The 11,003-nt window shown below is 55.3% G+C and overlaps 1 protein-coding gene across 1 annotated transcript; it reads right to left on the reverse strand.

Annotated features, from left to right (window-relative positions):
• Positions 1 to 5,426: 5,426 nt before the first annotated feature.
• Positions 5,427 to 6,723, reverse strand: LOC137307058 (uncharacterized). Its single transcript, XM_067976403.1, has 2 exons — positions 6,577 to 6,723; positions 5,427 to 6,460 (listed from the first exon to the last, which is right to left on the reverse strand). The coding sequence occupies exons 1-2, from the start codon at positions 6,674 to 6,676 to the stop codon at positions 5,430 to 5,432; spliced, it is 1,131 nt and encodes a 376-aa protein (XP_067832504.1). The 5' UTR covers positions 6,677 to 6,723; the 3' UTR covers positions 5,427 to 5,429.
• Positions 6,724 to 11,003: the final 4,280 nt, after the last annotated feature.

Genomic DNA, 11,003 nt, shown 5'->3' on the forward strand with positions numbered 1-11,003 from the left:
ACCACTCTTTGAGCCACACATTTAATGCTCCAATCTGTTTGACCCTATGCCAATTTGCATGTGGCTTGGGTAGTAATCCAGAGATTATTACCTTTGAGGTTCTGCTTATTAATTTGGACCCTAACTCCTCAAACTTCCTCAGCAGAACCTCATTCCTAGTTATATCTATGTCATTGGTTCCTACGTGGACCACAACAACTGGATCCTCCCTCTTATGCTCCAAGTTCTTCTCCAGCCGCGAGGAGATATCCTTAACCCTGGCACTGGGCAGGCAACACAGCCTTCAGGAATCCCGGTCGCGGCTGCAGAGAACAGTATCTATCCCCCTGACTATACTATCCCCTACCACCACCACATTCCTTTTTACTCCCCCCACTTGAATGGCCCCCTGTATCACGGTGCAGTGGTCAAATTGCCCATCCACTCTGCAGTCTTTATTCTCATCCACACAGGTGGCAAGTACTTCCTACCTGTTGGACAAGGTCAAAGGTTGAGGCTCCTCCATCACTGCATCCTGGGTCCTCATACTTGCCTGACTCACGGTCACATCCTCCTGTCCCTGACCACTGACCAAATCTAAACTACTACCTAACCTAAGGGGTATGACTGCCTCCTGGATCAAAATGTCCAGATAACTCTTCCCCCTCCCTGATGCATTGCAATGTCTGCAGCTCGGACTCCAGCGCAACAACTCTGAGCCGAAGTTCCACGAGCTGCAGACATTTGCTGCAGGTGTGGTTTCTCAGGATCTCGTTGGTCTCCACAAACTCCCACATGCTGAGGTCACAACATATCATCTGCACTGCCATCCCTATCTAACCTTATTTTATATATTTAATTAATTAAAGTTTTTATTCACTCGATATTTTTATTAACTATTTAGTTTATCTAGGTTAAGTTATTAATTTAATAAGTAATAGTTATAGTTTCTCAGCTCTTAGTTTAACCCATGAACTAACTTAAAGAGTAAAAAAAACAGTTAAACTCACCAACCAACTACCGACCTGTTGGCCTGTGATGTCACTCCTTGATTATTTTATGCTCTCTCCGCCCTCCCAGAGACTGGGGGGGGGATTCCCACTCTCTCTCTCTCTCCGCCCTCCTTTATACCCAGAGACTGGGGGGGGGATTCCCACACTCTCTCTCTCTCCGCCCTCCTTTATACCCAGAGACTGGGAGGGGGATTCCCACACTCTCTCTCTCTCCGCCCTCCTTTATACCCAGAGACTGGGGGGGGGATTCCCACACTCTCTCTCTCTCCACCCTCCTTTATACCCAGAGACTGGGGGGGGGATTCCCACACTCTCTCTCTCTCCACCCTCCTTTATACCCAGAGACTGGGGGGGGGATTCCCACACTCTCTCTCTCTCCACCCTCCTTTATACCCAGAGACTGGGGGGGGGATTCCCACACACTCTCTCTCTCCACCCTCCTTTATACCCAGAGACTGGGGGGGGGGGGATTCCCACACTCTCTCTCTCTCCACCCTCCTTTATACCCAGAGACTGGGGGGGGGATTCCCACACACTCTCTCTCTCCGCCCTCCTTTATACCCAGAGACTGGGGGGGGGATTCCCACACTCTCTCTCTCTCCGCCCTCCTTTACACCCAGAGACTGGGGGGGGGGGGATTCCCACACTCTCTCTCACCGCCCTCCTTTATACCCAGAGACTGGGGGGGGGATTCCCACACTCTCTCTCTCTCCGCCCTCCTTTATACCCAGAGACTGGGGGGGGGATTCCCACACTCTCTCTCTCTCCGCCCTCCTTTATACCCAGAGACTGGGGGGGGGATTCCCACACTCTCTCTCTCTCCGCCCTCCTTTATACCCAGAGACTGGGGGGGGGATTCCCACACTCTCTCTCTCTCCGCCCTCCTTTATACCCAGAGACTGGGGGGGGGATTCCCACACTCTCTCTCTCTCCGCCCTCCTTTATACCCAGAGACTGGGGGGGGGATTCCCACACTCTCTCTCTCTCCGCCCTCCTTTATACCCAGAGACTGGGGGGGGGATTCCCACACTCTCTCTCTCTCCGCCCTCCTTTATACCCAGAGACTGGGGGGGGGATTCCCACATTCTCTCTCTCTCCGCCCTCCTTTATACCCAGAGACTGGGGGGGGGGATTCCCACACTCTCTCTCTCTCCGCCCTCCTTTATACCCAGAGACTGGGGGGGGGGATTCCCACACTCTCTCTCTCTCCGCCCTCCTTTAAACCCAGAGACTGGGGGGGGGATTCCCACACTCTCTCTCTCTGCCCTCCTTTATACCCAGAGACTGGGGGGGGATTCCCACACTCTCTCTCTCCGCCCTCCTTTATACCCAGAGACTGGGGGGGGGGGGGATTCCCACACTCTCTCTCTCCGCCCTCCTTTATACCCAGAGACTGGGGGGGGGGGGGGATTCCCACACTCTCTCTCTCTCCGCCCTCCTTTATACCCAGAGACTGGGGGGGGGGGATTCCCACTCTCTCTCTCTCCGCCCTCCTTTAAACCCAGAGACTGGGGGGGGGGGGGATTCCCACACTCTCTCTCTCCGCCCTCCTTTATACCCAGAGACTGGGGGGGGGGGATTCCCACACTCTCTCTCTCCGCCCTCCTTTATACCCAGAGACTGGGGGGGGGGGGGATTCCCACTCTCTCTCTCTCTCCGCCCTCCTTTATACCCAGAGACTGGGGGGGGGGGGATTCCCACACTCTCTCTCTCCGCCCTCCTTTATACCCAGAGACTGGGGGGGGGGGGATTCCCACACTCTCTCTCTCTGCCCTCCTTTATACCCAGAGACTGGGGGGGGGATTCCCACACTCTCTCTCTCCGCCCTCCTTTATACCCAGAGACTGGGGGGGGGGGATTCCCACTCTCTCTCTCTCCGCCCTCCTTTATACCCAGAGACTGGGGGGATTCCCACACTCTCTCTCTCTCCGCCCTCCTTTATACCCAGAGACTGGGAGGGGGGGGGATTCCCACACTCACTCTCTCTCCACCCTCCTTTATACCCAGAGACTGGGGGGGGGGGGACTCCCACACTCTCTCTCCACCCTCCTTTATACCCAGAGACTGGGGGGGGGATTCCCACACTCTCTCTCTCCGCCCTCCTTTATACCCAGAGACTGGGGGGGGGATTCCCACACTCTCTCTCTCTCCGCCCTCCTTTATACCCAGAGACTGGGGGGGGGATTCCCACACTCTCTCTCTCTCCGCCCTCCTTTATACCCAGAAACTGGGGGGGGGGGGATTCCCACACTCTCTCTCCACCCTCCTTTATACCCAGAGACTGGGGGGGGGGGATTCCCACTCTCTCTCTCTCTCCGCCCTCCTTTATACCCAGAGACTGGGGGGGGGGGATTCCCACACTCTGGGCCCGATTTTAGCACCCGGTTCCGGGTGCGTTCTCGGCGGGGGGGCCTCTAAAATCCCGGTTTCGAGGAGCGGGACCGGATCGCGCCTCGATCCCGCCCACTTCCGGGTTGCGCGCTGACGTGCGGGGGTGCGTGCGTTGGCCCCGCTGGTGGGAATCCCGCAGGCAATTAAAGCCAGCGGGGTTCCACTTGAGTGTATTTATCTTGGTATTTCAGGTCATTAAATGACCTGATTGAGCTGTTTATTTAACAGGTGTCGGATTTTACAGTGAAATGAGACTGTTTCCCATACTGGGGGAAACACTCACACTCCCAACGGACGTGTTGCAGCCAGCAGTCTGTGGCAGCTGCCAAGGTGCATTCCACAGGTGGGGGGGGAGAGCCTTCACCAACACAGGAGGACACTCCGTAACATTGGGCAACGCTTGCCCTCCACCACCCTCCTCCAAGCAAGAAGATTCACCGGCGTGGAAGTCCAACCCCTGTGCGAGGACACACTTTTCTAGCGTGCACAACCCCGCAAACCTAAACCTGCCAGATGGGTGCTGCGTTGACATCCTCGGAGGACGAACAGCATGACCAGCCTCAGCAGCCTCGCAGTCCACGCCGTCCGCCTCAGAGACATGCATCCCCACAACACGGTGCTGCGGCACATCCACCTGCACAGCAGGATGGAGGGCATCCGCAGAGAGAGATGCGTCGCAGGAGGCACTACCCTCCGCACAGGGTCTACAGACCGAGGCTCAGCTTCATGGACCTCTCTGAGCAGCAGTGCATACGGAGGCTCAGAGTCACTCGCCAGGTAGTCGCCGACATCTGCAGCCTCCTCAATGACGAGCTGCTCCCGGATGGACCAAGCAGCATCTTCTTACCCGTCGCCGTCAAAGTCACCACTGCCCTCAACTTCTTCGCCTCCGGATCCTTCCAGGGTGCCACGGGGGACATCACCGGGGTCTGTCAGTCGTCTGCACACAAGTGCATAAGGCAGGTCACCGATGGGTTGTTCCGCAGGGCCTCGACCTACATCAACTTCGCCATGGATGAGCGCAGCCAGACGGAGAGGGCGGTTGGATTCCATGCTGTGGCTGGCTTCCCACGGGTGCAGGGTGTAATCGATTGCACCCACATAGCAATACGGGCACCTCCACATGAGCCAGGGCTGTTTATCAACAGGAAAGGGTATCACTCCATGAACGCCCAGCTCATTTGTGACCACCGCCAGAGATTCCTACACGTGTGCGCCAGATACCCTGGCAGCTGCCACGATGCCTTCGTCCTCAGGGAGTCCACCGTCCCGCCCCTCTTCCACGCACCCAACGCCGGCAACGGCTGGCTCCTCGGCGACAAGGGATATCCCCTGCACACGTGGCTTATGACACCTCTGAGGAACCCCATTACCGAGCCACAGCGTCGGTATAATGACAGCCACATTGCTACCAGGTCTACAATTGAGCAGGCTATAGGGCTGCTCAAGATGCGCTTCAGGTGCCTTGATCGTTCCGGGGGAGCGCTCCAATACACGCCATTCAGAGTGGGACGAATTATAGTTGTCTGCTGTGCCCTGCATAACATGGCACTACAGAGAGGGGTGCCGCTGGAGGAGGCCCCATGCACACCCGCCACCCACATTGAGGACGACAATGAGGAGGAGGTGGAGGAGGAAGAGGAGGAGGAGGAAGAGGGAGAGGAGGAGGAACGACCCATGCGCCGAACACCGGCTCACCTGCGTGCTCGTCAGGCCAGGGAGGCACTCATATGCCAACGGTTCTCCTAACATCACACTGTGTGAGGCGTTCACATGTCATAACGTGCACAGACGAGGGTCCATACAGGCTCCCTCCACAGAAGAGTGGTGCCTGTACACCTGCACCCACTGGATTATGCTCAATGGGTGGGACGGGGTGGTCGTCGTCATGATGAGGCGCAGGGAAGGGACATATTGCACAAGCCGCAGAATTATGGACAAGAGGTGGCAGCATTGGTGAGAAAAAGTGAGTTTATTTTGTGGTGACATTCAAAGAGTAGAAAATTAAAAAAAAACGACAAACACCCTGTTGCAATCCCTGTGTGCTCACGGAACTTTAGGCGTTCGTTTTCGGGACCCCCTACGTGGTGCTACCCCTGTGGCTCCAGCAGAGGTGGTGGCAGGTTGCTCCTGTTCGTGCCCTGACCGGGTAGATGCTTTGGGCCGACGCCCCCTGGGTTTCGGTGCCCGTGAGGGCACCTCCACAGACTGCTCCTCCTGCACCTGTGCAGGGGCAGACTCGGCCACCTGGAGAGGATGGACTATTGCGGGCACTGGTTGAGAGGGGGGCAACGGGTGAGACTTGGGGGCGCCTTGAGTAGCGTCCACACTTCCATTTCCCCGTTCACCATCTTCCCTCTCATGGCCAAGGCCCACATCACCCCTTCCACCCTGCTGGACGGCAGTTTGGATGACGTGGGTGAGACCTTGCAAGGCCACCTCCAATGTATCTGTCAACCTGTTGATGGCGGCAGAATGTTGTTCACCCTGAATCCGAACAGCCGTTGTGAGGGCCTGGATGGACTCATTGGTGAGCTGTGCGTGACGCTCGAGGGAGGCTAGCCTGTCCTCCACCGCAGACGTTCCCACACCTACCCGCGACACTATCTCAGAGATGCCTTCACGTCCCTGCGACACTATCTCGGCGATACCCTCCTGCACCTGTGCCACCATTCCCCTCATGCAGGAGTTGGACTCCTCCATCCTCCGTGCGATTGTGGAGAGTGCGCGTGGCACCTCTCCCAGTACCTCAGCAATGTTCTGGTGCCCCTCGACGACTCTCCTTTTGACAGGTGGCCCCCTGGGTTCAGCATCTGGGTCCGGCTGAGCAAAGCCTGGAGAAGAGTGCTCCCACCGACGCGGACCCTCCGCGGCTGACCCTGCCACCAGGGTCTGCTCATGCTCATGTGTGCGCGGTGACTCACCATGTGCAATCCCAACTAGCTGAGGGGGGGGACCCACCGAGGTGTGTGTATCTGCGCTGGTGGATGCAAGGCTCATGTGTGACGATGCACCCTCAGAGACGGGCATGTCCTCTGAGGAATCGCCCTCAACCGAGACGTCGATCGCAGACGGTCCTGGAAGAGAACAGAGGGAAATATCAGGCATGTGACCAAATGTGGCGGTGCGGCATATGCCATGTGATGCTACGATCATTCACGATCATGAGTGATGAGTGCCAGCTTTCCCTTACCGGCCGTTTCGCCAGAACCAGACTCGCCATCCGCCATCGACAGGCAATGCAGCGTGCGGCTGATCTCCAGTGCCTCGACCTCGGCGTCTGTCAGGGCCATCTCATGTGGCGGGCCCCCTCCGGTGCATGCCCTATCGCGTGCGTTCCTGGCCCTCTTCTCCTGTGAGGGCAAAACACAAAAACGTTATTGAGTGATGATTACAATGTGAGACGCTTCAAGCATTGGTGTGATTGGGTTGAACGTGTGCCAGATGGATGGGAGGATGCGTGTGCCACATGGCCATCCCATTGTATGGGCATTGGGGTGTGTGGTAGTGGTCGAGTGGGGACAGGGACGGTGGGTACGTGCAGGCACTGTGAGGATGATAGTTGGGTGGCTGTGAGGATTGGTGCGGGAGTGCAGTACTGTCAGTGGAGATGGGGTTGTGAGGTGTTTGAGGTGATGTGGAAGACGGAGTGATGCAGAATGCGTTAGTGTACTCACTTTTCCGGACCTGGTGAGGTCATTGAATCTCTTGCGGCACTGAATCCAAGTGCGGGTGGTGTTTCCCCTGCTTGTGACCTCCGCGGCCACCTCCTCCCATGCCCTCTTGGTGGCGCTGGCAGGGCACCTCCTTCCATCCGTGGGGAACAGCGTCTCCCTCCTCATGCGGACCCCGTCCAGCAGCACCTGGAGGGCGTGGTCCGTGAAACGGGGAGCAGCCTTACCCCTGTGCTCCTCCATCCTTGATGGAGTGTAGTTTGTGGCTGGAGGGGCTTTGGTGGACTGCCCCTTTAAATAGAGCGCAACCATCGCTCAGACGTCAATGCGCATGCGCAGGCCGCCGGCACGCAGCTGAGAAGCGCGGAACCCGTAACTGCCGGCTAATCACATCAATCATCCCGCGATCGCGTGCGCAACGCACTCAATTTGGCCGGCGCGTTTTCCTCGAGCCCGCCCGACCACCCGCTGCCAACCCGCACCCCTGGTAAAATCGGGCCCTCTCTCTCTCTCCGCCCTCCTTTATACCCAGAGACTGGGGGGGGGGGATTCCCACACTCTCTCTCCACCCTCCTTTATACCCAGAGACTGGGGAGGGGGAATCCCACACTCTCTCTCTCCGCCCTCCTTTATACCCAGAGACTGGGGAGGGGGAATCCCACACTCTCTCTCTCTCCACCCTCCTTTATACCCAGAGACTGGGGCGGGGGGGGAGGGGAAATCCTTCACTCTCTCTGCAATCCTTTATACCCAGAGACTTGGTGGGGGGGGGGGGGATTCCCACTCTCTCTCTCTCTGCTCTCCTTTATACCCAGAGACTGGGGGGGGGGGATTCCCACATTCTCTCTCTCTCCGCCCTCCTTTATACCCAGAGACTGGGGGGGGGGGATTCCCACACTCTCTCTCTCTCCGCCCTCCTTTAAACCCAGAGACTGGGGGGGGGATTCCCACATTCTCTCTCTCTCCGCCCTCCTTTATACCCAGAGACTGGGGGGGGGGGATTCCCACACTCTCTCTCTCTCCGCCCTCCTTTAAACCCAGAGACTGGGGGGGGGGATTCCCACACTCTCTCTCCACCCTCCTTTATACCCGGAGACTGGGGGGGGGATTCCCACATTCTCTCTCTCTCCGCCCTCCTTTATACCCAGAGACTGGGGGGGGGGATTCCCACACTCTCTCTCACCACCCTCCTTTATACCCAGAGACTGGGGGGGGGGGATTCCCACACTCTCTCTCTCACCGCCCTCCTTTATACCCAGAGACTGGGGGGGGGGGATTCCCACACTCTCTCTCTCCGCCCTCCTTTAAACCCAGAGACTGGGGGGGGGGATTACCACACTCTCTCTCCGCTCTCCTTTATACCCAGTGACTGGGGGGATTCCCACACTCTCTCTCTCTCCGCCCTCCTTTAAACCCAGAGACTGGGGGGGGGGATTACCACACTCTCTCTCCGCTCTCCTTTATACCCAGTGACTGGGGGGATTCCCACACTCTCTCTCCACCCTCCTTTATACCCGGCCACTGGGGGGGGGGGATTCCCACACTTTCTCCATGGGAAGGTGGACCATCCTCACTCCCCATGATAATAAGAAGGAAAAACAGCACAGACATAACTACCTCCTTGTTAGCTATGGTGGTGATGATGAGGAGGATATTGATGAAGAAGGAGATGAAGGTGGTCTGAAGCCTGTCCATGACTTCCTGCACTGTCCTTTTACCCTTCGTTCCTCTGTCTAAAACCCCTCTATCTCACCCCCTGCATCACTTGCTTCTTCAGTCCCGGGCAGCAGCTCAGATACTTTTACTCAGGTCAATTAGATGGATGGTGAGGATGTGACACCATGTGATCCACTTAGCATGAGAGAGCCTCCAATGAGATGTGGGTGAGAATGTTCGACCTTCCCATGGAGGCCGAGGGAAAGTTACCTATGGATTCGGAGTCATGGGGCTCAGAACCCATAAGTACTCACCTGAAAAGAAGGATGTCCAAGGAACATCTTACCTACGTGCAGGTTCCAAGGATGTGCAGCAACTGACAGGTATGAATCTTGAGTCAACAGCTTTCATTTGCGGCAACTTCAGGGAAGCTTTTCCTTTGTTGCAGGCACCAATGGAGGGTGTGGCAGCTTCAGCAGAATCTGTACACAAGGGTAAAAGAGGGCTGATGTGTTGTCATGTTGTAGGAAGGGTACCGCAATGCCATACCTGCATCTAAGAACCCATAACTCTAGGTAGGGATGGGGGTGCTGAGAAGGCAAAAATCTGCTAGTGGTCTGAGCCTGTCAGAAGTAGTGAAAAGCAAGTCCAGATGTGAGTAGGCAAAAATGGGGAAGAAAAGAGGACAGATCATGGGAATGGTTTTAAAGCACAAGGGAACTTGTGGGAGGTGAATTCGTCCTGCCTGAACACTCACCTAAACCAAGCGTTGACACGAGGTTTCAAGGACATTCTCACTTTCCACCAGCAGGGGAGCCCGAACCTCTTAATGGCAAATTGCTTCTCTTAAAGGTAGCTGGTACCTGTTATTTGCTAAAAATAAGGTACAGGTCCACACGGAGTCTGGACGGAGATCAGACATTGCACACGTAAAACACAGATGCAGGAACCATCCCTATGTTTACAAACTGTTGAGTTATTTTAAAACATTCAATAAAGGTTGCGCACCACTAAATCCCACATCCTCCAATCTGCATGCCAGACCTCATCAATCTGCTGGTCCAAGTTGGTACCAGGCCTGCGAGAGTGCGTGCACCATGGTTGTCTTATGATGCACTAGAGGCCTTGGTGCAAGAGGTGAACAGAAGGATATCCACAAAGGGCGTGGGGAGGGAGGAAAGAGGTCCTTCAGATATAAGTTCAAAAAGCAGTGGGAGGGAGTAGGGGACGAAGTCAATGCCAGGCGCAGAGCACCATGAACATGAATACAGTGCAGGAAAAAGTTCAATGTTTTGATACGAGTGGTCAAGGTGAGTGAGGTCAACTGAAAAGTGGCATCTACTACCAACTGCACCACTAGCCACATCCACTGCTCCAAGCACTACACCCCCCATCACCCACATACCAACAAACCCTTTCCATCAGTACTCTTCCAATCAGATGCTTCCTCTCACCCTTACACATTACCACTGTTTCAAGCCGCCCACCCACAACTCACAGGCCACACACACACTGGCAGCTATTCAACCATGACAGGCACATCACACAGACACACATCCCACTTTCTTGCAGGAGAAGATGGCGCATATCAAGAGGCAGCAAGTGGCAGTGGCATTTAGCCCCTTGAGCCTGTTCCTCTATTCAATGAGATCATGGTTGATCTGTGACCTAACTCCATATACCCACCTTAGCCCCATATGCCTTAATACTCTTGGTTCACAGAAATCTATCAATCTCAGATTTAAAATTCACAATTGAGCTAGCAGCAACTGCCATTCACAGAAGAGTGTTCCAAACTTCTCCCACCCTTTGTGTGTAGAAGTGTTTTCTAACTTCACGCCTGCACGTCCTGGCTCTAACTGTTGGATGAGGGGACATAGCCTTAGTATTCAAGTATAGCAGATCTCCAAAAACAGGTACAAATGCATCAGCAGCCAGAAGCAATAATCCAGCCACTAACCTGTAAATCCTGCATGGTCCCTTTAAATAGCGCTGGTGGGTGGGGGGTCCTCCAGGCACTCTAAGACGTGTTTAGATGGTTGCAGTTAAGACAGTACGTTGAGTGGAGTGTTAAGTGCCAAAATGGTGTGTATCACTTTAAATCTGCATTGCACACTGATCGAATGCATATTCTCCCTACTTTACATGCGGCCAGCATTCGTTATTTGCGCATCACAAGTGGCATCTGGCGCACATCACGCTAGAAGTGCAATTTAGTGCCCCTTTTGTCTGATTTGCGTGCCACAAAAATTTACTTGAAATATGCTGAAAATAGCAAGGTATTTCACTC

The sequence above is a fragment of the Heptranchias perlo genome, chromosome 3 (genome assembly GCF_035084215.1).
Source record: "Heptranchias perlo isolate sHepPer1 chromosome 3, sHepPer1.hap1, whole genome shotgun sequence".
NCBI classification, from domain to species: domain Eukaryota; kingdom Metazoa; phylum Chordata; class Chondrichthyes; order Hexanchiformes; family Hexanchidae; genus Heptranchias; species Heptranchias perlo.

Coding starts and splice junctions, on each gene's coding strand:
- LOC137307058 (XM_067976403.1), bottom strand. CDS start 6,676: ATGGCCCTGACAGACGCCGAGGTCGAGGCACTGGAGATCAGCCGCACG. Junction 6,461..6,576: donor TGGTTCTGGCGAAACGGCCG/GTAAGGGAAAGC, acceptor GTTCTCTTCCAG/GACCGTCTGCGATCGACGTC.